Below are 26752 nucleotides of genomic sequence, written 5' to 3' on the forward strand. Positions count from 1 at the left end.
TTATTATCACCTGGGCGTTGTTGTTTTTATTTGTGGAGTCACCGGCTGTTATCAGAGGAATAAATACCACTTGTTTAGTCTGATCGCTACCACTATCCGGCTGTCGTACACAGGAACACCAAGAAGCAGCCGATCATTCCAAACTGATAAGCAATTACTAAGCAACTTATTATATATTCGTGGCTTTACAGTGACCCCTACGCAATGGCAGCTAAGAAATTGGATGCCATCATTTTTGGTGCCACCGGTTTTACCGGCAAACACACGGTCCTGGAAGCTGTGTCAGTTCTGAAGGGCCTGAACTGGGGAATCGCCGGGCGTAACCAGGAAAAACTGCAGTCGGTGCTTAAGGAAATGGGTGCAAAGTCCAAAACAGATCTTTCGCAGACACCCATCATCATAGCCGATGTGAACGATCAGTCATCACTAGATGAAATGGCCAAGCGTTGCCGCATTGTGGTGAACACTGCTGGGCCATATCGCTTTTATGGCGAAAATGTGGTTAAAGCCTGCATCGAGGCAGGCACACATCACGTTGACGTTAGCGGCGAGCCTCAGTATATGGAATCCATGCAGCTGAAGTACAACGACCGTGCCAGGGAGCGGGGAGTGTACGTGATCAGCGCCTGTGGCTTTGACTCCATTCCCGCCGACATGGGCGTCGCCTTTATAGAGAAGAACTTTGACGGAGTTGTAAACGCAGTGGAGAATTTCGTCCATTTTGGAGTCAAGGGTGGTACAAAAGGTGCGGGCGGCGCTACTCTTAACACTGGCACTTGGGAGAGTGCCATTTTCGCAATCGCGAACAGGAGTGAGTCAGTCGCCATACGCAGGAAGCTATTCCCAGATCGTCTGCCTAAATTCCATCCCGAGCTTAAGCCACGAGCGCCCCTTTCCCTTGCTGATGAGGTGGGTAAAGTAATCCTGCCCTTCCCGGAGACGGATCGCTCCGTGGTTATGCGTTCGCAGCGCTACCTGTACGAGAATGAGAAGAAACGTCCGATCCAGATGCAAGCCTACATGACGTATCCCTCGCGGTTAGTTGCTGGCGTGGTTGTCTTCTTTGCTGCTATTATTGGAACTATGGCCAAGTTTTCCTTTGGACGTCAGCTCCTGCTCAAGTATCCCAGCTTCTTTTCCGGTGGATTGGCGTCTCGGTGACGGTCCGAGCGAGGCGCGCATGGAGCGTTCGTTCTTCAGAATGACAATGAAAGCCACCGGATGGCCCAAATCACAGATCCTCACCGAAAGTACAGACCAGTACACGTCACCACCAACTAAAACCTTAACAGTACAAATAACTGGTCCTAACCCTGGCTACGGTTCCACCTGTGTCGCCTTGTTGTCTACGGCAAAGACCATTCTGAACGAGAGCGATAAAATTCCAAGTACAGGCGGAGTCTTTTCACCGGCTGCCGCCTTCTCCAAGACGAGCCTAATCAGCGAGTTGGAGAAGCACGAGCATGGTATTAAGTACGAAATTGTAGCCAACAAGTAAATTGTGTACGTATATGTATTTTATTTAAAGCGGGAATCGGATTTTTAATAAACCACAGGAAATTTGTTGTAGCTCATGGGTACCAATAACAAAAACCAAATTTATTGGGGAATTGGATAAAATTATTTGTTTAAGGCTGAAAGGGCCAAATAGCTAGTAATATTAAACTGAACATCAAAATTATGGAATATGATTTCACCAACAAAATAGAACGTTAACCCATTGTCGACCAAGGGGGTATTTAATATTTCCACGAAATTTATGTAATTTAACATATTTTAGGCAGTTTAGTTGAAAGATGTCGGTGGTCATTTTTGTTTTGTAAAAAAATACGAGGATGGAGCTACAAGCAGCCTTTACAAAAAGTATTGTTTTCCGCGGTTTAACAAAGAGTGCTCAACTTTTTAAATAGAGGGGTGTTAGGTGGGTTAAGTTTATTTTTTGGCCGGATGGTATTTTTTATCGTTATCGGAGCGGTCACACTGTTTTTGGACGTTTGTTTACTACCATTTTGGACGCCAACGCGATTGTATTTAAAAATTATGAGTGCTGAAATATCCGGCTTTCGCCGTTTTATACATTGGGGCCCAATCACAGCCCTGAGTAAGTACTACCGAAGGCGCCTTTGACCTGTGGATAGAGAGGCTGCAGTTTGTCGTCAGCGGCTTGTGGGCAACAAGCTAATAAGAAAAGTTTCCAAATGGGCACAAAGTGAAGTGAATGAACTGCTGGACTGGACAGACAGACGGCCACAAAGAGCACAGCACATAACAAGGCTCCAATTACTTTTTCTAAGACGTGTGGGTGGGTCTTCCAACGCCCGCACGGCCACACGGCAACGCCCGCGTTTTGTATACATATGTCTGGATCGTAACATCGCGTTTCATATTTCTTCGGACGGACGGGTCCCAGAGTCCGTCCGGCACGCCACATTCGCTGCTCGGAGCCCAATTGAGTGTCAACCCCACAGTGGAGAGAGAGACTCCTCCCGGCACCAACTTTGCCTTTTAATTCCCCTAACGTGCTGCGCTAATTGCGTTTTAGTTGCATGTGTGTTTCGGTTTTATTTCATATTTCTTGTTCAAAGTGTCGTCGGCTCCTGTGCTATCGGAAATTTCACGCAGTCCAAGTATAGCGTGCAAATTGACCATTTGGTCCTTTGCTAGGCAGACGGTAAAAACGACCGTAAGACTTCCGGTTGAATTACGGTTGAAGTATCGAACTGATATACAATTGTGTGTGTTTCAGCCGTAATGTCTAAATTAGACGTAGGTGCGGTTCGCCGGCTGCTTGTTGCTGCTTTTGGCCAGGAGTAGGGATGGGCCCTGGCCAGACCGGGACACTCATTGCGAGGGGCGCAGTTACGCTTAATCAACTCAAAAGGGTGGCCATAAACGAAATAAATGATCTTAATTTCCTATGCACGCAACGAAGCGAAGCATAACCCACCACCACACCAGGTACCCCCACCCAGACCCTGACCCGGGGCTACGCTGAACAATAATATCAAATTCCATAAACAAATATTACTATAATGTTTATCTTTTGTTTTCCCGTTTGCAGGCATTATCAAGTGCATAACGCTGACAACGCTCTACATGAACTCGATGTGGTGGCCGCCAAATGAATCATTCGCTGGCTTTGCCCATCAGGCCTTATTCCTAATGCTCTCCACGCTGGCTACATTCAATTACGTCATGGCCACGCTAACAGGTCCCGGCCTATTGCCAAGACAGTGGCAGCCAAAGGTAAATAACAGAAGTGGCAGCCACCAAATTGTAGAATACATTCTGTTGTGACACGCTTCATGGGAAAATTGCTAGCTGAATTAGAGCTGGCGGGTGAACACCTGTTACCTTTGATAATTTCCACATCCATTGGCGCCCATACAAAAATGTTGACCCGGCACGAACTGAGGGCGGTTTCTGTCCCCATTGTGCATCGTCATTCTGAAGCGGAAGTTCTTGTTTAGCACACAAATGGAATGGAATGAGAACGAGCCAAGGGTGCCATCAACACTTGGCTGAGGGCAAGCCCTACTATTTGGCCGTCACTCGGGGAATTTCTTTGCTTTATTTATTTCAGACAAATGGGCCAGCCCTACTGTGGCGTGTGTATTACCTTATCGCATAGTTCGCGTCAATTAAACTGCAATTTATTTTCAAGATTTTGAATTCAATACCTCACAGGAGGAGAATTGCAAATATGTCGTGCTAGAACCAAGACCGGTAACGTTTTTAGGCGCCCATTAATTTTTTCCTTGGCCATGACGCAGTGGCCCACAAATAATTTATGGACCGACTTAACGGCCATGCCCTGCACGCGAGCGCAGTCCCGTCCGTAATGCAATTACCAGAATTTGCATAAATGTTTTGTAGGCAGGTCCCAGACACAAGAGGGGCGGCGATGGGTGGGCAGTTAATGAGCTGTGCGTCGTTAGGTTTTGTTGTAACCCATAGTTTAGCTAGAGGGTGCATTAATCACGCATATATAAAATATAAAATCATATTTTCCTTATGAAAATCTAATTTTTGGCAGGAGCCCAAGGACACAGAGTACCTGCAGTATTGCAAGGCGTGCGAGGGCTACAAAGCTCCTCGCTCCCATCATTGTCGCAAGTGTAAGTGCAGCCTCAAGAAGAGCCACAAAGCAAGAACTTTAACCAATTCCCTTTCTTTCTACCTAGGCAACCGATGCGTGAAGAAGATGGATCATCATTGTCCGTGGATCAACCATTGTGTGGGCTGGGCCAATCATGCCTACTTCTCGTACTTCCTGCTCTTCTCCATATTGGGTAGCATGCAGGCCACTGTAGTCCTCTGCGGCTCGTTCTATCGTGGCATTTATCGCTACTATTATCTGACACATGGACTGGTACACCTGGCCAGCGTACAGTTCACAGTGGTCAGCATAATAATGTGCATCACAGGCATGGGCCTGGCCATTGGCGTGGTCATCGGCCTGGGCATGCTGCTGTTTATTCAACTGAAGACAATTGTCGCCAACCAGACGGGCATTGAAATCTGGATAGTCGAGAAGGCGCAGTATCGCCGATACGCCAACGGCGAGGATGTGGATACTTTTATCTATCCGTATGATCTGGGCTGGCTGCTCAATCTGAAGCAGGTGTTCAATGACGAGTGCCAAAAGCTCGGCGACGGCATCGAGTGGCCCGTGGTAAAGGGCTGTGATCAATACACATTGACAGTAAGTGTCTGCAAGGCATAAGGCAGATGTTGAATATTAATTCCCCCTTTCCCTTCACTAGCGAGAGCAGCTGGCACAGAAGGAGGAAAAGCGAGCACGGACACGTACCTACAAGTGTCACAGTCCCGTGACGGGTCGATGGCTGCCCATTTGCTCGCAGGGTTGGAGCGTATGCGTGGGTGCTCCCTGCACGGATGAGCCGCGTATCCGCCTACAACCAGGTGACATAATTAAGGTAACGCGCTTTCGCAAGCATTGGCTCTTTGGCGAGCGGGAACTCACCAAGCAGGAGCTGCGCGCCGACAAAAAGCATCAGCGTAGCGGACATACGCGTGGCTGGTTTCCACGTCAAAGCGCCGTCGAGATTATCGAGGTACATGAGTGCGGCGGCGATCCTGGCAGCGACAATCTCGCCGAGAATGGAAATTGTAACGGAGGACATGCTCATCTGAGGCAGCAGCAACGCAACGGACACGTCAAGAAGTATATGTAACCCGAGCAAAAAACCAATCGGGGCAATGAGCACATTATGGCAATATTTCTGTCGACACACAGTCGTACCAGCTTGTAAATAGATTAGAAACCGCTTGAAAGACTTTGACTTGTTTCGCTTAAACCAGCTGCCGCTCCCTGTCCCTCTCTCTCGTTTACTTTGTTAAAAATGTTTGCCAATAAACGAACTCGAAACTTGATATGAGTATGACATAAGTATTGGCACAGCAATAACTTTTCACTTCACTCCTAAAATTTAGAAAAATGTGAGCAATAAACGACAAAATCTCAGATGAAAATCATTCTGCATTCCATTCGGAGCATCGTTCGAAAGAGCTTCAAATTATGTTAATTTTGAATTAAAAAATCGCAATGGAGAAGTTATTAAAACATCAGTAAACTTAAATTTGATAGCTGTGCCAACACTTATGTCTGGCACTGTATAAAAAAACCTATGTATACCCTTGGCGGAGTTGTATTTTACCTTTTCTTTGTAAGCAAGAATGGGGGCCGCATTTAAATTTATAAAAATAACAATGGATATTCGATTTTATCGATCATATCCCACAAAAAAATGTATTTATTGGTTAACCATAATTTGATTATGACATTATTCAATATAGATATTATACTGTGTGCATTAGTTCAACTGATAGATAGCCCTCCAGCCTTCATTTGGCTATTTGGAGCTCATGGTTGCCTCGATTTCCTCAATGGTCCGTGGCACAATTGCAAAATTCTCGATACCATTCTGGGTGATGAGGACATCATCCTCGATGCGGACGCCGCCAAAGTTGCGGAATCGATTGAAGACTTCCACATTGATGAATTTACTCAGTTCGGGATTGGCCAGAGCGCCATCCATCAAACGCTTGATGAAGTAGCAGCCCGGCTCAATGGTCACGTACATTCCAGCCCTGAGAACACGGGCGAAGCGCAACTTGCTCAGCCACGGCTCGTTGGGACGCTTGGGCTCAGTGGCCAAATAGCCGCCCACATCGTGCACATCCAGACCAATCAAGTGGCCCAGGCCGTGCGGCTGAAAGACAGCGGAGAGTCCAGCTTCGAGCATTTCATCGACATCGCCTTGAAGCATGCCACCCTCCTTGAGACGTTGCAGCAATACCTTGCCCGCCAGCTTGTGCATGTCCACCCACGATACGCCATCGCGTGCTGTCTCAGACACCGCGTTGCGTGCATCCAGCACAGCGTTGTAAATGAACTTCTGGTCATCCGTGAACTTGCCGTTGGCTGGGAAAGAGCAGGTAATGTCTGCCGCATATCCGCAGTAGTTGGCCCCCATGTCGAACAAGCACATTTCGCCATCCTGAATGGGCCGGTTGTTGGGTGCTCCGGCATGGCCATAATGCAGAATAGACGAGTTGGTGCCGCTGCCGCAGATGCATGTATAGGAGGCATGACGGCAGCCGCCTACGGAATACGAGTGGTGCAGGAACAGCGATTCCCCCTCAAACTCCATCTTTCCAGGGCGTATAAACTTCATGACTCTGATGTGGGCATCCGACGAGACCTTTGCCACATACCGCAGAACTTCGATCTCTTCGGCAGACTTGATGACACGGCATTCGGACAATATGGGATAGAGTAGGTCGCAGTCGGTTACATACTTTTCCTTGCCATCGAACTCGGGCGGTTGCATTGTGAGGCCGCTATCGCTGTTGGTGCCACTGAGCGTGAGTATCAGCTTGGGTGCTGCCCTCTCCAGATAGTCCGTGAGTTCATCCAGATAGTAGACCTCATCCACTTCGTACATGGCCTTAAATTCAGCTGGTGCAAGCAGATCGCCCATCCAAGTGCTGTACTCATCGGGCAGGCGGGGCACAAACAGAATGCTGGCGACGCCCCCCGTCCGTACGTCGATTGTAAGGATGCCATAGCAGCCGGGCTCCTTGGCTCCGAACAGATACTGGAAATATGACTCCTGGCGAAACACATAGTCCACGTCGGTGTTGTATAAGCTCTGATCCTTCCCACCCTCCAGCAGAACGAGCAGGTTGCCCGAATCAAACTTGAGGCTCTTCAGAAGTTGCTGCAACAAAGCTTTGCAAACGCGATCTCTATTGTTCTTAAACAATGTCATAGGCACTGCGTACCCCGATCCCATCTGAAAAGCAGCCATGTTGAAGCGTCACGTTTGGAATAAGAGTAGTAACTGGGGTAATAACTGGGTTCCACCCAAAGCGATTAGCGATATCTGCAAACCGAACAATTGCAGCTGTAAATAATATGTTTATCAGTTTTTGTTGTTGTTTTTGTCCTTTGTTGTCAAGCAGGTACTAAATTTAGCCCAGATAAATATTTTGTCGTCAAAAAGTGCGATATATTTCGCTTGGGGCAATCGAAAATACTAGAATCGAATATACTGGAAATAAACGATATCTTTTCTGCCTTATATCGATCTGGTCACACGTAAAGAATTTTTTGCGAATTTCATTTCCATAAATTTTAGAAGAATTACAAATTTAGTGCAACAAAAAGGCGTTTAAAGATAGTGTTTTTCAAGCTAAATGCTTATGCAGTTATCGGTGGTGTGGTGCAACTATAGTATTACGTATTAATAAGACTTTCCGGACGCTGACCCTGATTCGGATGTCGGCGTCGCAACGCGGCGGCACTAGCAAAACAACAAATGCCAAAAAGCATTACGAACGGGCATAGAATATAGTTCTGAAAACGTTGTGTGGGCCACTGTCTGCAATGTGTTTGTAGTTGGCCATCCCATCCCACGAATAGACAGCACCATGTCTAGTTCGGTATTCATCGAGGCACCGAGTGCCAGACGAGCGGCTGACGGAGATTCGAATTTGGTTGTGGTCTACAGCAAAAATGGCATTTCTTTTGATGAGCGTGCCATGGAGAACCTCATGGGTAGGGGAACTGATGGTTGAATAACATTTATATGCTCCACTACAATTTCTTTTGTTAGAGGAAAAATCGATTTCAAGCATCAGCGTTGTGCGAATCACTTCGCCCACGCCTAGCATGGTTGACCAGGAGGAGGATGAACGCTTAAAGGAACTGGAGCAGTTCCTAGATGCCGCGACGGACACGGAGTTGGACAGCGACAATGGGAGCCAAAGTGGCGGCGATGATGTCAGAAGCGAGGTGGACCACAATGCCCCCGATGATGACAACAACACCGACGACGAGGTCAACGATGACTCTACAGAGACCGAAACGGAGGCTCCCAAAACCAGGAAGCGTCCCGGCCGCAAACCGAAAGTAATCAAAAAGAAGAAGCGACGCAAACCAAAGGAGCGGCCGCAAATTGTGGGCCTACGTGTGGAGCAATTCTATGCCGATGGCACTGCGGATCTGGTTGTTAAGAATGCGCTAAGTAAGTATCAAATGAGTAAACAATCGATTCTGGTGTCGCCTAAAGTACATTTTATTTACAGAGCTTGCTGGTTTGTCCATCTTCAAGAGGACACCGGAAACGGATGCTTTGCTCAATGTGATCAAGAACGATCATAATTATACACCCTTCAACTCGCCAGAGCAAATGAAACTCCACAAGAGAGCCGAGAAACTTTCCATGGAAAAGCAGTCGCAGGGTCGGAAAATAAATATGCAAGCACCGGGAAATGTCAAAATAATCAATGCCAAAAAACGGATACCAGCAATGCCCTTCACTCCATTGCAAGCCAAGGTCCAACGACTGCCCGTTCAGCCGCAACAGGAGCATTTGCTACGCAAGCACCAGCCCCAGCCGACGCCCCCACTGCCACTGGCCCGAGAGAGGCGAGAAATTGTTGCAAGCTCTATGCCAAGTGTCAGGCCAAGGTCTGGGCGTAGCCTCATCAAAGTAATGCCTCCCGTAGACGACCACATTGACGATGATGAGGAAGCAGATAGCTCGGATGCCGCAGATGACGAGAATGCCGACAAATTGTACGAAAGCGACGAGTTGAGCGAGGAGAGCGACGATCTGCAGGACACCGACAATGACAGGGACAGTGATATGGACTTCAAGATGAGGCACGACAGCCGCAGCTCCAACAAACGAAAGCGGGCGAGAAAGATAAGCAGTAGGCCGACTAGGCAGTCGAAACCCTTACCCTCACATCCTCCTACACCACAGCAGTTCCCCGAGCTGAAACGGCGGAAGGACCAAGTGCTACCGCGTAGGGAGCAAGTGGCTCAGAGTGCCCCCCGGGGTAGGGAGCAAATGCCACAAATTTCCCCTCAGCGTAGGGAGCAAATGCCACAGAGTGTCCCACAACGTAGGGAGCAAATGCCACAAACTCCCACGCAACGTAGGGAGCCAATGCCACAGGCTGTCCTGCCGCGTAAGGAACCAATACCACAGAATCCCGCGCAGCGAAGAGAGCTAGTGCCACAGACTACGCCGCAGCGTAAGGAGGTAGTCCTGCAGCGTAAGGAGCTAGTGCCACAGACTGTCCCTCAGCGCAAGGAACAAAAGCAGCCGACTCCACCGCAGCGTAGGGAACAAGTGCCGCAGGGTGCCCCGCAGATTGGTCAGATTATTCAACTGCCAACCACAAAGGCGCCGCCCACTGTAATTGCATTGGGAAGAGGAATTCCAAGCACCTCATTCCTTAAAATACGTCCTACCCATCAGGCGCTAGCCATTAGGAAAACACCGATGTCTACCGAAGCGCTCGGACTAGCCTCTACTGGGGGCAAGGTACGTCGGACTCCTCTGGTTCAAGTGGGAAAAGTGCTAAATACTTCAGCGCCTGGTGTCTTCAGTACCCCGCCTCCTCAGGACGTGAAAGAAATTATAATCAACAAGAATACGTCTAGCCCCAAGGGAGTTTTTACCAATCTGAACAGTTTGCTGGGCGAAAACCACACTGCGAACATCAAATCCTCGCCCGATCCACACAGGCTGCGTCCAATCATGTCGCCTGTCACTTCGCGGTCCAGTTATGCGGCAAGTGTGCAGCAAGTGCCGGTTTCAGTGCCGGTTCCGGTCCGGTCCCAGCCAAGGGTTTCATGCCCATCGGAGTAGAGACGGCCCAATCTCATAAGCTGCCCTCACAGATCGTGATCGAAACGCATCAGAGTTCCTCCGAACTGGCAGCCGAAAATGACAAGCAACTGGACCTCATCGATTCGATAGTAAAAGATGAATTGCTCAAGACGACGCTCGTCGAGCAGCCAGCAGTCGTCAATGCGGATGAAAATATACCGAAACTTGTCAAGATGCTGGAGAGTACGGCATCGGTATTGGATCAGGGACCAGTGGCAGCAGCAGCAGCAGCCGCCGCATCAGTAGCAATGCCAGCCGTAAAACAAAACGAAATCTTTACGGATTTTGGTCATCCGGTGGTCATCCAGAGCTCAGTGAATAATGCTATTCCAGTGGATGATAATGATACCATTGACCTGGACACTGCCCGCCTGTTGAATACTCCAGACGAAGATGAGATCACTGCCGATTTCCTACAGCATGTGGTTGGTCTGATCGAGGAGGATAAGCAGTTTGAGGCTGAGGTGGTGAAGCAAGTGCTGGCCAGCAGCGACCCTGGAAGTTTAGATGCCATTGTGTCTCTGCCTCCCACCGTTGATACCCTGGTCCTGCATGCGTCGTCTTCTGAGGTATGTGTATCTAATTTGCATACTTTTTGGACTTGCCCTTAACTCTTAATCCCTTCCAGCCACATCCTTCAATTCTCTCTGAGCACAGCACTCTGCTATCCTCTATGCCAATGGCCTGCAGCACACCATCGAGGGGCAGCATAGGAGCAGCTCCAGTGGCAGCATCAGTCGCCCAAATGCGGCCCGAGGGTAAGGTTGTGCGTGGCAATGGACGAGTGATTTACCTGCCCCCCATAGAAGCCCCAACAACACGTGCGAAGCGTCGCGCACAATTCACACCAACAAGTGCAGCTGCCACAAGCTCTGGGGATCTGAATATGAGCAGTGTTTCGATTGGGGAACCCACGATGGATAGCAGCAGCTTCAGCACCGACAGCCAGATATCTCAGAAGCCTGGAGCAGTGCCAAAGCGTGCCAATCCGAGGGAGCCATCCCTGGCCAGACGCTCGACTGAGCCCAGAAGAACGAAGAAGAGCCAGTCGAATGACACCGAAGCCTCAGAATCACAGGAGGATGACGATGACCCGAACAAGTAAGCAAATGATCAAAATTAATCAAAAATCAAGTTAAATATTTGTCTGCTCTGCTCTTAGGCTTTGGTGCATTTGCCGTCAGCCCCACAATAATCGCTTCATGATTTGCTGTGATGTATGTGAGGACTGGTTTCACGGCACTTGTGTCGGTGTAACCAAGTCCATGGGCATTGAGATGGAGGCAAAAAGCGTTATCTGGAAGTGTCCAAAATGTGTTAAAAAGCAGGAGGAAAAGGTATGCCAAAATGAATTACATTTTCCATTAATGATTCGCTGATCGTTGCATTCCATAGAACCAACCAAGGATTACGGAAATGATGGTCATGAGGCCAGCCATTCAAACAGCGGAAACCCCAAGCGAAACCAAAGTTTTAACGTCTCCAGCAGAGTCTGTTGCCCCCAGCCGATGGGAGTTAGTGTCGCCAGTTCGCCCATGCGTAGTTCTGGGGTCAAGAGATTGCCAACCAATCAACAGTTGCCCGGTAAAATGATGCTTCAGCAGCAGCTAAGTTTTGTCAAAGTAGGAGTGACCAGTGGCCGCACTCCAGACAACAATTGTGTGGTGTGCCGGCGCCCGACAGCTAGCACAAAGTCGGTGTACTGTAGCGATGAGTGCATACGAAAATATGCACAAAACGCCATCCAGGCCCAGACGACTGCCAAGAGTCCCGACAGTCCAGTGCCGCAGACGGCGGCGGACATGCAAACAGCGCAAACAAATCTGGCAAACTGCACTGAATCAGCCAAGAGGCACAAAAAGAAGGATCTGTTTGAGGATGTTTTGCGTCAGGCGGACGCTGTGTCGAAAATTGAGCGGGTACAAAAGCAGCTGCAAGCAGGCGACTCGATACCATCAGACTAAACAAATTGTACATTTTTCAGATAAATGTTATTGAGCGTAAGAGTGGACGTGTCATCACTGGCCACTTGGCACCCATCGCACATCATTTCAGAAAATGGCTCCAAGACAATCCCACCTTTGAGGTTCTGCCGTCGGGTAGTTTTCAGTCCCTAGACACAGACGTAAGCATAATTAATTATTAATATTCACAATATTCAATTGTTCACACACATATGAATTTCCCTAGAAGCGTCAGCTTAACCGGATTCCGGACCTGCCATCGACACCCGAGACGTCAGCAGCAGCAGCTAAACCCTCAACAAGTGCAACGAAAGTCCCACAGCAGCTGCTGCGAGTAGTCACCCCTCCCATTAACGCCCTGCCCAAAAGAGACAACAAAGCGCTTGCCAATGTCGTCGCGCCACGATCTCCCAACAAGCCCGAGCCAATACGGCTGAATGTGCGACGCACGCTCAAGGAGCAGCTGCTGGCGCGCATTAAGGAGGCACAAGATGCAGAGCAGAGCACGAGCTCGAGCGCTGCCACGCAATGGCTAACGTCCATCGAGGCGGAGCAGTTCGTCAAGAATGTGGAATCGGAAATGTATCATTCGTTTGGCTGCGATGTGGGTGCCAAATACAAATCGAAATATCGCTCACTCATGTTCAACATCAAGGATCGCAAGAACAAGACGCTGTTCGAAAAGATCTGTGCCAAGCAGGTGGAGCCCAAGCAACTCGTGGCCATGACGCCCGAGGAGCTGGCCAGCCAAGAGCTTGCCAAGTGGCGGGAGGAGGAGACCCGTCACCAGCTGGAGATCATTAAAAAATCCGAGCTGGACATGTTGTCCTGTACGCAGAACTATGTGGTGAAGACCCACAAGGGGGAGCAAGTGATTGCCGCCAAGGTGGATGTAACACTGCCCGACGAGTCGATCCTGGACAAAAAGCACACCTCTCAGGTGAGCGACCCCGATAGTTCCAGCAAGGATATCAGCCTAGAGCAGTCCAGCTCTAGGGAAAAGTCCGGATCATCCAAGGAGAAGCGACACAAGAGCCGTAAGCGCCATCATCAGCACAAGAGAAGTCGCAGTCGATCGAGTAGTCAAACGCGCAGCCTTGAGAAGCGACACCGAAGGCACCACAATGATGTGGAGACTGGAGGGGAACGAACACCAAACCGTCATCACGAGAGTCAGCGTAGTAAGGATCGAGACGAACATATTCCATCGCCAGTCAAAAAAAGGGAGGAGAATGACCGAACATCCTTACCTAGAAATGTTCCAGAAAAGAAGCCAGAGGAGGCATCAGTGTCAGTGTCAGGCAGAGGCAATCGCCATGCCTATAACCTGATTGATCAAATTCTGGAATCTGAAAAAACTGTAGAGCAGGCGGCAAATTTAGAACAGTCTCCTAAGCAGCAGACTGTTGTCAAGACTATTCCCCCAACGGTAGTCTCTGCAAAGGCTGTAGCCGCGCCAGCTTCTCCGCTGGACAGCTACACTCGCTATTTGCAAGGTCTGCCCAAGCGAACGCTGTGGTCCGGCACCCTCAACATGACGGATGTGGCCAACTTCCAGGTGGTGGCACACCCACTTCTCAGCAATTCGCATCAACTGCCCAAGCTGCTGCCCGTCAAATTGGATGTGATTGGCCGCATAGCCCGCTTCAATGTCTGGGAGTACATCAAGAAGATCAATAAGATTCCAACCAAAGAGGTTGTCCTAGTAAATCTGTTTCCATCCGGACCGACTGAAATTCAAAAATTTGATCACTTCTTTGAATATCTTGACTCGCGTCAACGGTTGGGCGTGATCGAGGCTGAAGCAGATAAAATTCGAGACTTTTACATCTTTCCGTTGGGATCAAAGGATAAATTGCCCAGTGTGCTTGCCCATGCCACAGAGCTTTTACCCTTCTACGAGGACACGCAGAGGCCCAACACACTGATGGGGATTATAGTGCACTGTCTGCCCACATCTTTGCCAGTGGGGCAATCTTTTCCCACGGCCAGCAGCAGCAGCAAGGTAGCAAAGGTAAGCAATATGGAGTACCCAATGTTGATGGGAGGTTATTTTACCCATTTTATATTACAGAAGTCACGCAGCACGACGTCATTTACTCCGCCAATCAGTCCCAAACGCAAGCCAAGCAACCACTCGACCAGCTCTAAGGACGACGAGTTCGATATTGATGCCATCATCAAGGCGCCCATTGCAAACATGCGGAAGAGTAAGCGCAGCAACAACACACTGTGTGTCCATTTGGAACCTTTACTTACCTGAAATCTCTCACTGTAGCCACCACTGTGCCAGCAGTGCCAATGCCAGTAATGCCAGCGCTAATAGATGATGCCGATGAGCCGTATTCGCCAGGCGGCAGTTCCAGCGATGAATGTGCTACGACGCCAACTTCCATAAATAAAAACAGTCTGGCGCGTCAGGTGGATGAAATAAACAAACAAATCGCTGTACAACAATTGCAAATTGCCGACCTACTCAATGTGGAACCTTCTGTAAGATATTCACTGAGATTGTCGTGCCCTCACAATTATGCTCATTTGGGGCTTATTTTTTTCGCAGGGATCCGCCCTATCCAGAATTTCGATTCCACCAAATCTTTCAAAGATCCTGGCTAGCATTAAGGACAAAACGGACGCTGCGGCGGCGATTGTTGTCGATAGTGAGGAATACAATCCCGAGGACGCAATAACCACGACTAGGCCATATGCAACGGGTAAGGTTACGAAAACCCACGACACCAACGGATGAGTTTCATGAATTTATTTTAGCAACAACGACCAAGAGCAAAGGCCGTTTGGCGCATCTAAGTGAAGCTGAGCTTCTTAGCATGGTGCCGGACAATCTGGTAGATATGGTGCCCACAAAAACGTCTAAGATCCGACTACAGAATCCCCCACCGCCGAATACTTAGGGATGCGTTCGAAATTATTTTTAGCGTAGTTTTAGCCGCGAATTCTTGTACGAGTATTTGTTGTTAGTTTCGGAATAGAGTTCAACATTTTTATTTGAAATTATATCTTTCGTTGCTCGCCCCCCTGCCCGTCCCTGCCCTGGCCCCAACCCATTCATGTGTACATTCTCATACAGCAGCGATTTGAAAACCATTTCTGTATTATACATAACCAGCAATTGGAACTATTATTACTACCCTACCTGTCCTTAACAGTCCAAAAAACATTATGATAGCTAGGAATCGAAATCGGTTTTCATAAGCTAATCCAACTCCTTTTTCTCCCTTTCAAAGTAAAGTACATTTCCTCGAAAATAAAAACAAAAACTGTTAAGTAACATTTGTTTTAGGGATACGTACATATATGAATAGTTGTATTTAACTGTATTACTGGGATTACATATAAGCTTCGAATAAATTCAACTAATTAATTGACCTCACATGGATCGTCCTGGCTACTGAAATGGGCGCACGATATCTTCGGTCCGTTGTGGATACGTGGAATGGCTATGCGGAAAAGAGTACCCTGTGGCATGCAGACGCATATCTTGTACTGCACACTGCCCGTGCGAATGCCCATCTCGGAACTGACAACGGGTATGCGGTCCATGTCCAGGAATATGCCAGTTCCAGCCTCGAGCACAGTGGCGCCTTGGGTGGAGTTGATGGAGATATGATGCTCGGCTTGTAGATCAATACTGGCGGCATCGAAGAACACACCCTCTGACCCCTTAATGACAATGCGGCCATCGCTCTCCAAGTTCAAGGGCACGTCTATGGGACTGGATATGCCGCTGGCGCTCACCACCTTGGCCTGCAGAGCAGCCACACCAGCCGGGATGTTGTACTGGGGACGATGAGTGCTAAAAATGGATTGTCGATCGACGGGGTCTTTCACATCAAACACATTTGTGGCATCTATGAGAATGGCATCCTTGTCGACCACGATGCGGTCACGATCGCGCTCGCTAGAGGCACCATTTCCATTGCGGAAAACGCGCACATGTACGCCCGCATTCGGATTTTCGTCGTTGCTGCCATCACTACTGATGGTCACTGGCACATCCGTGAAGCCATGTAACTGACCAATTGAGTTGGTATGAAGGCGCTCCACTTCGGTTGAGCCATAGAACTTGACGACATCCACTTCGGGGATCAGCTCCATACCTTGTACACCCTTCCCCAGGCGCAGGACACCCACAATTGTCAGCGTAAGAATCAGATTGCCCACAGTCAGGGCCAGTAGAATGATCACAATGGTCCAGAAAGCGAAAGAGTTGCGCCCATGCTGACCAGGGTGCAAGCGCGAGCAGCTATCACTGTCGAATTTCTCGTCAAAGTAGTCCACGGGGTCCGTCTTGGAGTCGTCATGGCAAAAGTCATTCTCCTCAGCTCCTGATGTGTAGCCAATGGGCAGTGTCAGCGACAATGCATTTTCAGAGTTTGCGTCGTCAGAGTAAGATGGCGATGGACCACGGAAAAAGGTGTTTTCAAATGAATTCATTTTAAGATAGTTGGACCTCTTGCAAAACAGTTTTTCCAGTAATGTATCCAATTGTACTAAAATAGTTGCGTAGGTACATATGTATATACGAATTTTTGACATGCGCAGACATAAATAGGCGCGGAATTCAAAGATATGATAAAGCTATTTAATAGGAAAAGCTCTTAGTGCCGGACAAATATTAAAATTTGAATTAATATAAATATCTAGAAATAGCAAGTAACGGATTTTTGTGTACAAAAATCGTAAATTTAGGTAACTTACAGCACTGAAAATGTACAAAACTTGAAACCCAAAAATAAGAATCCATCATTCATGTTATGTTTTACCAACAACCCAATAAATAGAGTCCTTAAAAGGGAATAATCTCGTACAAAATTGACTCGTCAATAGGATAAAATTATATGTTCAGTGCTGAGAGTCCTAGCTGGCTGATAATATGTAAACGAATTTCAAAATCTAGGAATATGAATGCCGATCATGAACATACACCTATTAGCCCATTGTCGACCAGTGGGTATTTTTATTTGCGCACGAATATTATGAAACTTGAAACATTTTTTACTCATTTCATGTAAAAGATATCGTGGTAATATTTTCTTGTAAGTAAGGAGGGAAGATGTATATACAAGCAGAATATACAAACAGTGTTATTTTCCTCGGCTTAATTGAAGGTTTTTCACTGTTTAAATAGCGGGGGGTTAAGTGGGCTAAGTCCTTGTGTTTCTTCGGTATATTTACGGTATATTATAAAAATGAGAGGGTATATTAGGTATATCTGAGGGTCAGTCGGTATATTTTATCGATACGCGGTCTCACTGATTGGTTGTTTCTTTTCCAAGATGTCCTTTAAGGTTAGTTAATTTAAATTAAAATTTCTGTATTATTAAATCGATTTGTGTCCTACAGCCAATTGACCCAAAACGTGATGAGATCCGTCGCTATCTGGAGCGCGGCAGCGTTCTGGACTCGCTCACCAAAGTCTTTATACGCGTCATAAAAGAGCGGCCTGAAAATCCAATGGAGTACATACGCAACAACATTGGTGCTGTCCGCCATCAGCATGACAAGTACGAGCGCCTTCAGCAGCAATTGCAGTCTGCCAACGAGGAAATACAACGCTTGCGCGGCATTATTAACAACATTGACCCGGAGGCTCTGGCGGGCCAGGCGTCCCTCAATTCGAGCGAGCTCCTCTCTGACGACTCTGAGCTCCAAAATGCGGCCAAAATTGAGGCTCCTGTTGAGAACGTGGAAGCAGCCCATGGTGGCCAGCCGGTTTTGGCAGAGGTAAACGCTGTAGCTGAAGAAGCTGAAGCTGCAGCTGTGAGCAACAGCGTTGAGCAGCTGGCTGCCGCTGTGGAAGTTTGTCAGATCGAGGAAAAAATTGTAGCTGCTGTCGCAGAAGCTGCAAATGATAGTTCAACACAAAGCCCATCCGTCCAGGCTGAAGCCAGTAGCTCCACCGACAATACCGAGTAAATCGACTCTGACTCTCATTAAACTAAAACACATTCCATGTGAAATCATCCATTTAGAATGTTTAAGTATTTTCTTAAATGTAAATAAACTACAACATTAACAGCACTCACGACAATCTTATTTTATGGATTTTTCAAATATTTATTGAAATCGGTTTCATAATACATATTAATAATAGTTAATTTTAAAAAACACATCTTTAAAATGATAAGAGAATGGTTCGTGTTGGACTGCAGCAAAAACACTGAGGGGGCGAACGGAAGTAGATGCAAAATAATTTTTATTGATTTTGTATTGACGTCGTAGTGCATGGCGGCGTCCCTTATCATTTCATCATGCTGCAGGGGTGGTGGACGAAAAAAAAAAACTGATTTTCTTGTTTCAATTTGAAGGTCAAAAACTAAGTGTTTTCGTTTCACTTTCTTGGCAAGCGTTCTTCTCTTTTTTTATCATTTTCCCTTTTTTCAATTTTTTTCTTCTTTTGTTTAATGTTTTAAGGCCAAAGAGCTTTACAGGGGCCCCTTTTCTATGTATATGTTTTTCTTCCGACCAACTGAATTCCAGCCGTTTTTTCCGTATTTCTATGTCAAATATGTTCCTATTTTTGCTGGGTGCTCTCCTCTGCTCCTCTTCGAACCTGTTTACCTAGTGTTATATCTGCATGTGTGTGTATAAACGTAAGTGAAACGTCTGCTCCCGATATATATATGCATATGGGATTGGATTTTTAAAATAAATATGTTTGCTTTTAATTGGACTTTGTTTTTATGTGTGGGTGTTCGATGCTAGGAGGGGCGCTTTCCCTCAGCAGGTGTGTTGGTATGTAGTTGTTGTTTGTAGAATTCGACTTGGCCTGCTGTCGATAAAATGACCAAGATAGAGATAAGTGTGTTCAGAGGTGACGCACAATAGGGTTCTGTTCTGTTTCTACCCACTTACGTTCAATCCACGATCCGATGTGTTCTAAGCATTTTTATTTTCTCTTGGGTTGTTTCTTTTGTTTTTTGTATAGAAAAGGATTTTTTGGGTTTAAATGATATTACTTTTTACGTTTGTCTGCTGGCTTCAAGATCTGGAACGAGCACATCAGTGTGTCGTCCACGGACATCATGGCGCCAGCATTGTCGAATTCACCGCAGTAGTTGGGTGCCGAGAACAGGGTGACCAGTTGTCTCTTCGCAAAGAACTCGTAGCCATCCTCGACCACCTGATGGGCACGGCAGATGAGATCGAACTCGTGCTTCTGCAAGAATTTAGCCACCACTTCGGCTCCGAATGTGAAGCTCACGCCGCGATCGTTCTCTCCCCATCCCATGGTGTCCTTGTCCGGATCGGACCACAGCAGATCGCAGAGCAGACCCTGATCCGGGACGTCGGTGGGGCGCATAATGCGTCGGATTTGCTCCATCGAAGTCAAATCCGGGCTCAGACCGCCATGGCAACAGAAGATCTTCTCGTCAACAATGGCCGCCACGGGAAGACAATTGAAGCAGTCCGTAAAGGTCTTCCAAAGCTTGATGCTGTAGCGGCGCTTGCACTCGTCGTAGAAGCCATAGATGCGGTTTATGCTGGCGCACTCATGGTTGCCGCGCAGCAAGAAGAAGTTCTCCGAATATTTGATCTTATAGGCCAGAAGCAGACAGATGGTTTCCAGCGATTGTTTGCCACGGTCAACGTAGTCGCCCAAAAACAAGTAATTTGACTCCGGCGGAAAGCCACCATATTCGAACAGTCGCAGCAAGTCGTAATATTGACCGTGAATATCGCCGCAAATCTTCAGCGGGGCCTCCAACTCCAGCAGAATGGGCTGCGAGAGGAATATCTCGCGCGACTTCAGGCACAGCCCACGAATTTCGCCCTCAGAGAGCTGAACGTTTTTGCCTGGCCGTGCCCCACGCACCTCCAGAAGACGTGATATTATGCTGTCGATATTCATGACATCGGCCATTTTTCTGTTTTATATTGTTGCGCTGCTCCTGAGTATGCTACAAACGATGGATAGTAGCGCCGAAATAGCTTCGAAATATTGAATTTTTCAAATCTATTTCCGCAAAATACTTTTCACAGCTAAAATTTCTCCAGTGTGTCCACACTTGCTAACTAGGAAGGAGCGAAACGAATAGTTAGTCATGCTGGATACGCATGTTGTCTCGCTTCCACATCCATGTCGCACTTTTGCGTCGTATTATGCTCATTGGTGTGAGCAGGACGACCAGTGTTCACTGCTCGAGCGATGCCACATCAGTGAATAAAGGTGAACAGACGCCATTTTATCATATCGAACAATAGTTCGATAATAGTCGAAAGCCGACTGCCCGCGAAACTTGATTGTCCCCACGCCCCACTTTATTACAATTAGCTGTCTAATTAAGCGGATTCCGCAATGATATTACTGGATATTTTGGAGAATAAGATAGATGATGCTGTCTACATAATAGATGAAATTGGACAAAATCATCAGGGATGCCTGGAAGTGGCCAACAGGATGATACTGGAGGCAAAAAAAGCCGGATGCCATTGTGTGAAATTTCAAAAATCGGATTTGTCAGCGGATTTTCACAATTGCTGCTGATACGTAATGTTTTGTTGTTATTTCCAATTCGATATTTCCCAATGGCCGACAAACGGTATGGGATTTTTCCCAACTGCGGTCAAACGGTATGGGATTTTTCACAATTGTGCACAAACGGTATGGGATTTTTCCCAATTGTACACTAACGGTATGGGATTTTTCCCAATTGTGCACAAACTGTATTGGAATTATAAATCCAATTGGAGCGTATGAAAATTTCTCCAGTGTGTCCACACTTGCTAACTAGGAAGGAGCGAAACGAGTAGTTAGTCATGCTGCATACGCATGTTGTCTCGTTTCCACATCCATGTCGCACTTATGCTCATTGGTGTGAGCAGGACGAGGAGTGTTCACTGCTCGATCGTTGCCACATCAGTGAATAAGGGTGAACAGACGCCATTTTATCATATCGAACAATAGTTCGATAATTGTCGAAAGTCGACTGCCCGCGAAACTTGATTGGCCCCACGCCCCACTTTATTTCAATTAGCTGTCCAATTAAGCTGATTCCGCAATGATGTTACTGGACATTTTAGAGAAAAAGATAGATGATGCTGTCTACATAATAGCTGAAATTGGACAAAATCATCAGGGATGCCTAGAAGTGGCCAAAAGGATGATACTAGAGGCAAAAAAAGCAGGATGCCATTGTGTGAAATTTCAAAAATCGGATTTATCAGCTAAATTTACACGGTCCGCCCTGGCTCGCGAGTACGTGAGCGAAAATGCTTGGGGCAAGACATATGGAGAGCACAAGGAATATCTTGAGTTCACCAGAGAGCAGTACCAAGACTTGCAGGCGTACAGTCGTCAGCTAAATGTCGATTTCACTGCATCGGCAATGGATGGGGTAAATAATACTGCCATATATACGTATATCTCTTATAGTTCTTCCCCTTGTTACAGCTCTCGTTGGACTTTCTGGCAGACCTAAAGGTACCGTTCATTAAAATTGGATCCGGAGATGCCAATAACTTTCCGCTTTTAAAAAAGGCAGCTGGCCTTGGAATACCTTTAGTCATCTCAACAGGAATGCAGACAATCCAAACGGTTGACAAAATTGTCAACATAATGGAGGACGCTGGAAAATTGGACTATGCACTCATGCATTGTGTCTCTGCATACCCAACAGCACCCAAAGATTGCAATTTGCGCTTGATTTCCATGTTGAAGCATCGCTTTCCCAATGTAGTCATTGGCTATTCCGGACATGAGCTTGGTATAGCCATTACCCAGGCAGCTGTCTTGCTGGGCGCCAGGATAGTAGAGCGCCATTTCACCCTAGACAAGAATCAAAAGGGTTCCGACCATCGTTGCTCACTTGAACCGCTTGAATTTGAATCTCTGATCGTGGCAATTCAAAGGTTTAAACTCAAGCAACTACCCTTAGAGGCAGATGGAATAATTTCAATGCTGGGTGGCGATCAGGAACTGGAAGAAGCACTTCAATACAGTGGCGAAAAAAAGATTTTGCCATGCGAGTTGCCATGTCGAAATAAGCTCGGAAAATCTCTTGTAGCTGCTCGGACCCTTCACAAAGGCCTCAAGCTTCAATTGACCGATGTGGCCATCAAAGTTAGTGAGCCCAACGGCCTACATGCCGAGGAATATTTTGACATAGTCGGCAAGGAATTAACAAACAGTGTCTATGAGGATGAACCCATAACCGGGAACATAGTAAAGTTTTAAGTCAATACTCTAGCACACAATAAAGCGTGTGCAATTTTTAAATACATGTCTAAAAACTAGTCATATTCGCTGCTCTATTCGGCTCCATCCTCGCTGCCTTCATCCTCGTTCTCATTTTCGATCATCTCAATGTCCTCCTCCAGATCGCCCTCTTTCTTGTCCGTTGGCTTCTCATAAACGGCAGTCAGGGGTGACACGCACACTCCATTCCACACTGACATTTCGCGTACTATGCTGGTGTTTCCCTCCAAGCCGAGAATGTGCTTGTAGCCGCCATGAGTCAAAACACGTAGCAAAGTCTGGGCAGTGTAGCAGCAGAGGTCCTGCTGTTCCAATGTCATTGCAGTGTGGACACGTATGTGTCCAGGCTCTGTTGGATCAGTAATGCCTGCCGACCCGGGCAGGAACAGTCCAGCGGAGAGCAGTTGGAAAACGCGACGGAAGGCCAGATTAATGGGTAGAGCCTGGCGCGATGGATTGTTCATAATTGCCAAGTGAGCTATCAAGTCGAGCATCCAAGCGGAGAGCGGGGAGAAGGCGTCAAAACGCTTGGTGAGATCCTTGAGAATGCGTATGAGGACTTTAATTGACGAGTGGTGGGCATTCTCCTCGAACCAACGAGTATGCCGGATAGCAGCCAGATGGTTCTGCATCAGCTTGTGGTCCATATGTATGTCCGCCTCCAGCTTGCGCAAGTTCTGCGGCAAAGTGGCAATCATAATGCGCACCTTGGCCTGGACATTGGACACATCAAAGCCTCGCAAGTGCGTCTGAATTGTGTGTTGGTCCCCCTTGGTAAGCACTTCAGTCTTCATGCTTGTCTTCAGGTCGGCCTCCACCTTTTTCGACAGAGCCTCGACCGCCTCCTTCGTTGGCAACGTCTTCAAGATGACCACAATGTCAGCCACATTGTTACCGGTGAGAATGGTACCCTTCTTGAAGGACCCCACTTGGCGCACCTCTTCCAGTTGCTGTTACAAAAAGAGACCTTAAGAATCTTGCTTTGCATCCGGTTTCGCATTAACTTACACATGTATTGAAATCGCCAGGGGCAACAACAAGGTTATCCAGGACAGCCTGAACTTTGGTTACCAAATTACCAATTGCTGTCATTTCGGTGGCAGTGGGGCTCAAGTCCTGGTTACGCTTCAGCAAGGCCTGGAGTGAGAAACATGGATTTTGAATGGTTGTACATACATGTGTCTGTGTGGGTGTATTGATTTACCGCAGTCAGCGCAGAATCATCTACCGTCGCGGCTACTTTGGGGAAAAAGACCTCGGCCAGCGTCAAGTCGAATGGATGGCGAGGAACAAATGTTTTCTTAAATGGCGGACGTATGCCCCCACGCATGGGCCGCCCGCCGCGAAGCGATCCGCGCACAATATTCCTCGGAAAATGCATTTTAAATTCTTTTTTGCAACGACAGAGCGATGCCGACAGGGGTTGACAGTAGTGCGTGTGACCAGAGTGACAAATTTATTTATGGTATTTTTTAATCCCAAAATTGAGCAAAAAGTGTTTTATTTTATCATGGTATATACTGAACAACTTCTTGGTATATAATGGTATTTTTCCACTTGGTCACTTTATTTGTTCGTTATCACATTGTCGACCAGGGGGGCGTTAATATTTCCACGAAATTTATGTAATTTTAACATATTTTACGCATTACAGGTGAAAGATGTCGGTGGCCATTTTTGTCTTGTGCGTAGAGTGGAGGATGGACCTACAAGGAGCCTTTACAAACAGTATTATTTTCCGCGGTTTAACAAAGGGTGCTCTACTTTTTATATAGAGGGGTGTTAAGTGGGTTAAGTCAATTTCTCGAAACTGAAATGGTATTTAATGGTATTTATATTTTGGCTGGATGGTATTTTTTATCGTTATCGTCACGGTTTGACGCAGCGTCCATTTGCGAATTTTCTGAACTTAATTTAATTGAAATATTATAATGGGTTTCGAAGTGGAAAATAAGGAAACTGGCGTAGAGCTCACTGAGGCTGAGACCGAGCTTTATGACAGGCAAATTCGACTTTGGGGCCTGGAGTCGCAAAAGCGGTGAGTGGGTGCAAATGCCGGCTGAACGGCCGGCAAAGTGCAATGCAATGCGGCAGAATAAAAAAATTTGGTTTTGTGTTTCCAGCCTACGCACTGCAAAGATACTCATCTCAGGGTTGAATGGCTTGGGTGCTGAGGTTACAAAGAACATTATTCTGTCTGGAGTCCACTCTGTAAAGCTGCACGACGACCAGGTGGTCACTGAGGAGGACTACTGCTCTCAGTTCCTTGCTGCACGCGAATCTCTGGGCAAGAACCGAGCTGAGGCATCTTTGGAGCGTGCCAAAGCTCTCAATCCCATGGTGGATATCTCTGCCGATACTCAACCGCTGAAGGAGAAGACGGCCAAGTTCTTTGGTGCATTTGACGTGGTGTTGATCATTGGACAGAGCAATAATGAATTGCAGCGAATCGATGCCCTTTGCCAAGAGTTGGGTGTCAAGTTCTTCGCCAGTGATGTATGGGGAATGTTTGGATTCTACTTTGCGAGTCTCCGGCAACATAGCTACGTCGAGTATGTTTCCTTGGTTCACAAAATGTATTTAAAGGCCTCATTCTCCAACCTTAATGCTTTCAGGGATGTTGTCAAATACAAAGAAGCGGAAGCCAAGCCTAACCAGAAGGCAAAGTTCGAAAAAGTGGCTGTTCCGGTTCAGCGCGAAATGAATTATCCCGCATACTCGGCTTGGATTGATTTCGATGTTAACGCCACCGCCTACCAGCGCCAGTTGAAAAAGAACGGACCTGGCGTGGTCCTGCTAGGCGTTCTTCAAAAGTTCCGCACCACACACAATCGCGACCCCAGCTACAAGACCAGGAATGCTGATATTGGCTTACTTCAAGCCATTCGAGATGAACTGGCTCCAAACTCTGCACTAAAAGACAGCTCTTTGGAGGTTCTCTTTGCCCAGATCTCCCCAGCAGTCGCTGTGGTGGGTGGCGTTGTTGCGCAGGAGATCATTAAAGTGGTGACCAGAATGGAGGCCCCCCATCGTAACTTGTTCCTGTTTGATCCAGATACATGTGCAGGATATGTTCAGGCCATCGGGGATTAATTGAATCCATAAAATAATTTTGTATTTCTCAAATCATTTCAAATAACACCACAGTTCTAATTTTATTTGTTTTTTAATGTCCCGAACTCGTACAAAAAGCTTAGCTTGGGTTTCTTCATCGTTTTATGGGGTGCCTAACGCTTAGGGGATGTTGGCCAAGTAGTCCTTGATGGAGGCAGGGTCCAGACGCTGGAATCCCTTCTGATCGCAGATTCCAATCTCAATGTTGTCCGCAGTCATTTTACCCTCAAATCCTTCCTTCAGAGTCAGAATCGCTGTGTGAACAGCGTCTTCCAGCTCGAGATCTTCGCTGTAACTGCAAGGCGAAATACAAATGTTTGATGGATAAAACATTCATTCTTCATGCAAGGCCCACTTACCGCTTCTCCAAGAAGGTTTTGCCATTGACTGCATTCTTGCCCATGGCAGTGGCTTTCCAGGCAAAGTAAGCGCCCGAAGGGTCCGACTGGTAGAGATATGGACGGTCATTGTCCCAGCCGCAAATCAGCAAAGATACGCCAAAAGGACGCACGCCACTAAAATTAAGACAGTAAATACTCGAAACAATTATTTGGTTTTTTTCGGTACATACCCGGATTGGGTATACTCCTGCATGAGGGTGGCCACGCGCTGCACCAGCTGTGAGACGGGAATGGGCTCCTTGTAAGTCAGAAAATAGGTCTGAGCGATTTTACGGGCTTGCTTTACAAGCAGGCGATAATCGGGACCCATTCCGGAGTACACCATGCCTATATGCTTGTTTATCATCTCCACGCGGTGCACACTGTGCTCCTCATACAGTGGCGACTTGTGTTTGTTCTCTGTGGCAATGACGACGCCATTGGAAGCTAGGAGAATAACGATTCATACTGTTCACTGAGCAAAATATTGAAATGCATCACGTCTTACCCATGATGCCCACGGAGGGAGCGCCGCCGGATACCGCCGCCAATGCATACTCCAGCTGGACCAGCTTTCCCGAAGGACTGCAAGCAGCGAAAAGTTGTGTTTATGCCAGTCATTGTTGTAGGTTAAGTTTAGGTGGCAAAAATGCCGAATTGTCAATGAATTTATTGGCGTAGTTACCTGAAGGTGGTCAGCGAAAAGCTGTATCGTTCACTAGCCATATTTATAGGCCAAAATAGCAGTAATTTATATAGAAAATAGAGATGCCGACACTTTTTTTTGCAGGAACAAAACGAATGACACAGCAATCAGTGTGGCCCAATATACTGAAAAATACCTTATCAATTTCAAAATAT

General features: G+C 47.1%; 11 protein-coding genes across 11 annotated transcripts; 6 read left to right on the forward strand and 5 right to left on the reverse strand.

The window, feature by feature from the left end:
- The first annotated feature begins 27 nt into the window (after positions 1-27).
- Positions 28-1598, forward strand: LOC111064694 (saccharopine dehydrogenase-like oxidoreductase). The gene is given in 2 exon segments (XM_022352452.2): positions 28-1158; positions 1160-1598. Coding segments are annotated over 2 exon segments (1293 nt in total). The 5' UTR covers positions 28-204; the 3' UTR covers positions 1499-1598.
- Positions 1599-1993: 395 nt separating this feature from the next.
- On the forward strand, positions 1994-5587 carry LOC111064878 (palmitoyltransferase ZDHHC6). The gene is made up of 5 exons (XM_022352716.2): positions 1994-2101; positions 3062-3246; positions 4037-4118; positions 4185-4705; positions 4767-5587. Exons 1-5 carry the CDS (start codon positions 2041-2043, stop codon positions 5196-5198), a joined length of 1281 nt encoding a protein of 426 aa, XP_022208408.2. The 5' UTR covers positions 1994-2040; the 3' UTR covers positions 5199-5587.
- A 158-nt stretch (positions 5588-5745) lies between these two features.
- LOC111064874 (xaa-Pro dipeptidase) lies at positions 5746-7496 on the reverse strand. The gene has a single exon (XM_022352706.2). It carries the CDS (start codon positions 7335-7337, stop codon positions 5877-5879), a length of 1461 nt encoding a protein of 486 aa, XP_022208398.2. The 5' UTR covers positions 7338-7496; the 3' UTR covers positions 5746-5876.
- Positions 7497-7606: 110 nt separating this feature from the next.
- Positions 7607-15574, forward strand: LOC111064851. Its single transcript, XM_022352668.2, is given in 14 exon segments — positions 7607-8086; positions 8145-8555; positions 8617-10158; positions 10161-10783; positions 10843-11315; positions 11377-11551; positions 11610-11715; positions 11718-12133; positions 12199-12339; positions 12405-14192; positions 14253-14388; positions 14457-14671; positions 14739-14892; positions 14948-15574. Coding segments are annotated over 14 exon segments (6450 nt in total). The 5' UTR covers positions 7607-7959; the 3' UTR covers positions 15091-15574.
- LOC111064887 (beta-sarcoglycan) lies at positions 15275-16697 on the reverse strand. Its single transcript, XM_022352728.2, has one exon. It carries the CDS (start codon positions 16631-16633, stop codon positions 15557-15559), a length of 1077 nt encoding a protein of 358 aa, XP_022208420.2. The 5' UTR covers positions 16634-16697; the 3' UTR covers positions 15275-15556.
- Positions 16698-17404: 707 nt separating this feature from the next.
- On the forward strand, positions 17405-18217 carry LOC111079190 (c-Myc-binding protein homolog). Its single transcript, XM_022374292.2, has 2 exons — positions 17405-17487; positions 17543-18217. The coding sequence occupies exons 1-2, from the start codon at positions 17476-17478 to the stop codon at positions 18113-18115; spliced, it is 585 nt and encodes a 194-aa protein (XP_022229984.2). The 5' UTR covers positions 17405-17475; the 3' UTR covers positions 18116-18217.
- A 15-nt stretch (positions 18218-18232) lies between these two features.
- On the reverse strand, positions 18233-20217 carry LOC111079110 (serine/threonine-protein phosphatase alpha-2 isoform). The gene is made up of 2 exons (XM_022374166.2): positions 19055-20217; positions 18233-18971 (listed from the first exon to the last, which is right to left on the reverse strand). Exon 1 carries the CDS (start codon positions 20061-20063, stop codon positions 19155-19157), a length of 909 nt encoding a protein of 302 aa, XP_022229858.1. The 5' UTR covers positions 20064-20217; the 3' UTR covers positions 18233-18971; positions 19055-19154.
- Positions 20218-21180: 963 nt separating this feature from the next.
- LOC111072449 (sialic acid synthase) lies at positions 21181-22606 on the forward strand. Its single transcript, XM_022364373.2, has 2 exons — positions 21181-21537; positions 21594-22606. Exons 1-2 carry the CDS (start codon positions 21202-21204, stop codon positions 22374-22376), a joined length of 1119 nt encoding a protein of 372 aa, XP_022220065.2. The 5' UTR covers positions 21181-21201; the 3' UTR covers positions 22377-22606.
- LOC111072374 (interleukin enhancer-binding factor 2 homolog) lies at positions 22335-23852 on the reverse strand. The gene is made up of 3 exons (XM_022364247.2): positions 23602-23852; positions 23406-23534; positions 22335-23347 (listed from the first exon to the last, which is right to left on the reverse strand). The coding sequence occupies exons 1-3, from the start codon at positions 23776-23778 to the stop codon at positions 22451-22453; spliced, it is 1203 nt and encodes a 400-aa protein (XP_022219939.1). The 5' UTR covers positions 23779-23852; the 3' UTR covers positions 22335-22450.
- A 406-nt stretch (positions 23853-24258) lies between these two features.
- LOC111068074 (SUMO-activating enzyme subunit 1) lies at positions 24259-25547 on the forward strand. The gene is made up of 3 exons (XM_022357457.2): positions 24259-24435; positions 24521-24949; positions 25013-25547. Exons 1-3 carry the CDS (start codon positions 24329-24331, stop codon positions 25488-25490), a joined length of 1014 nt encoding a protein of 337 aa, XP_022213149.2. The 5' UTR covers positions 24259-24328; the 3' UTR covers positions 25491-25547.
- LOC111068963 (proteasome subunit alpha type-2) lies at positions 25527-26709 on the reverse strand. The gene is made up of 5 exons (XM_022358829.2): positions 26577-26709; positions 26400-26476; positions 26083-26338; positions 25871-26026; positions 25527-25806 (listed from the first exon to the last, which is right to left on the reverse strand). Exons 1-5 carry the CDS (start codon positions 26615-26617, stop codon positions 25632-25634), a joined length of 705 nt encoding a protein of 234 aa, XP_022214521.1. The 5' UTR covers positions 26618-26709; the 3' UTR covers positions 25527-25631.
- Positions 26710-26752: the final 43 nt, after the last annotated feature.

The sequence above is a fragment of the Drosophila obscura genome, unplaced genomic scaffold (assembly GCF_018151105.1).
Source record: "Drosophila obscura isolate BZ-5 IFL unplaced genomic scaffold, ASM1815110v1 contig_150, whole genome shotgun sequence".
In the NCBI taxonomy this organism is placed as follows: Eukaryota; Metazoa; Arthropoda; class Insecta; order Diptera; family Drosophilidae; genus Drosophila; species Drosophila obscura.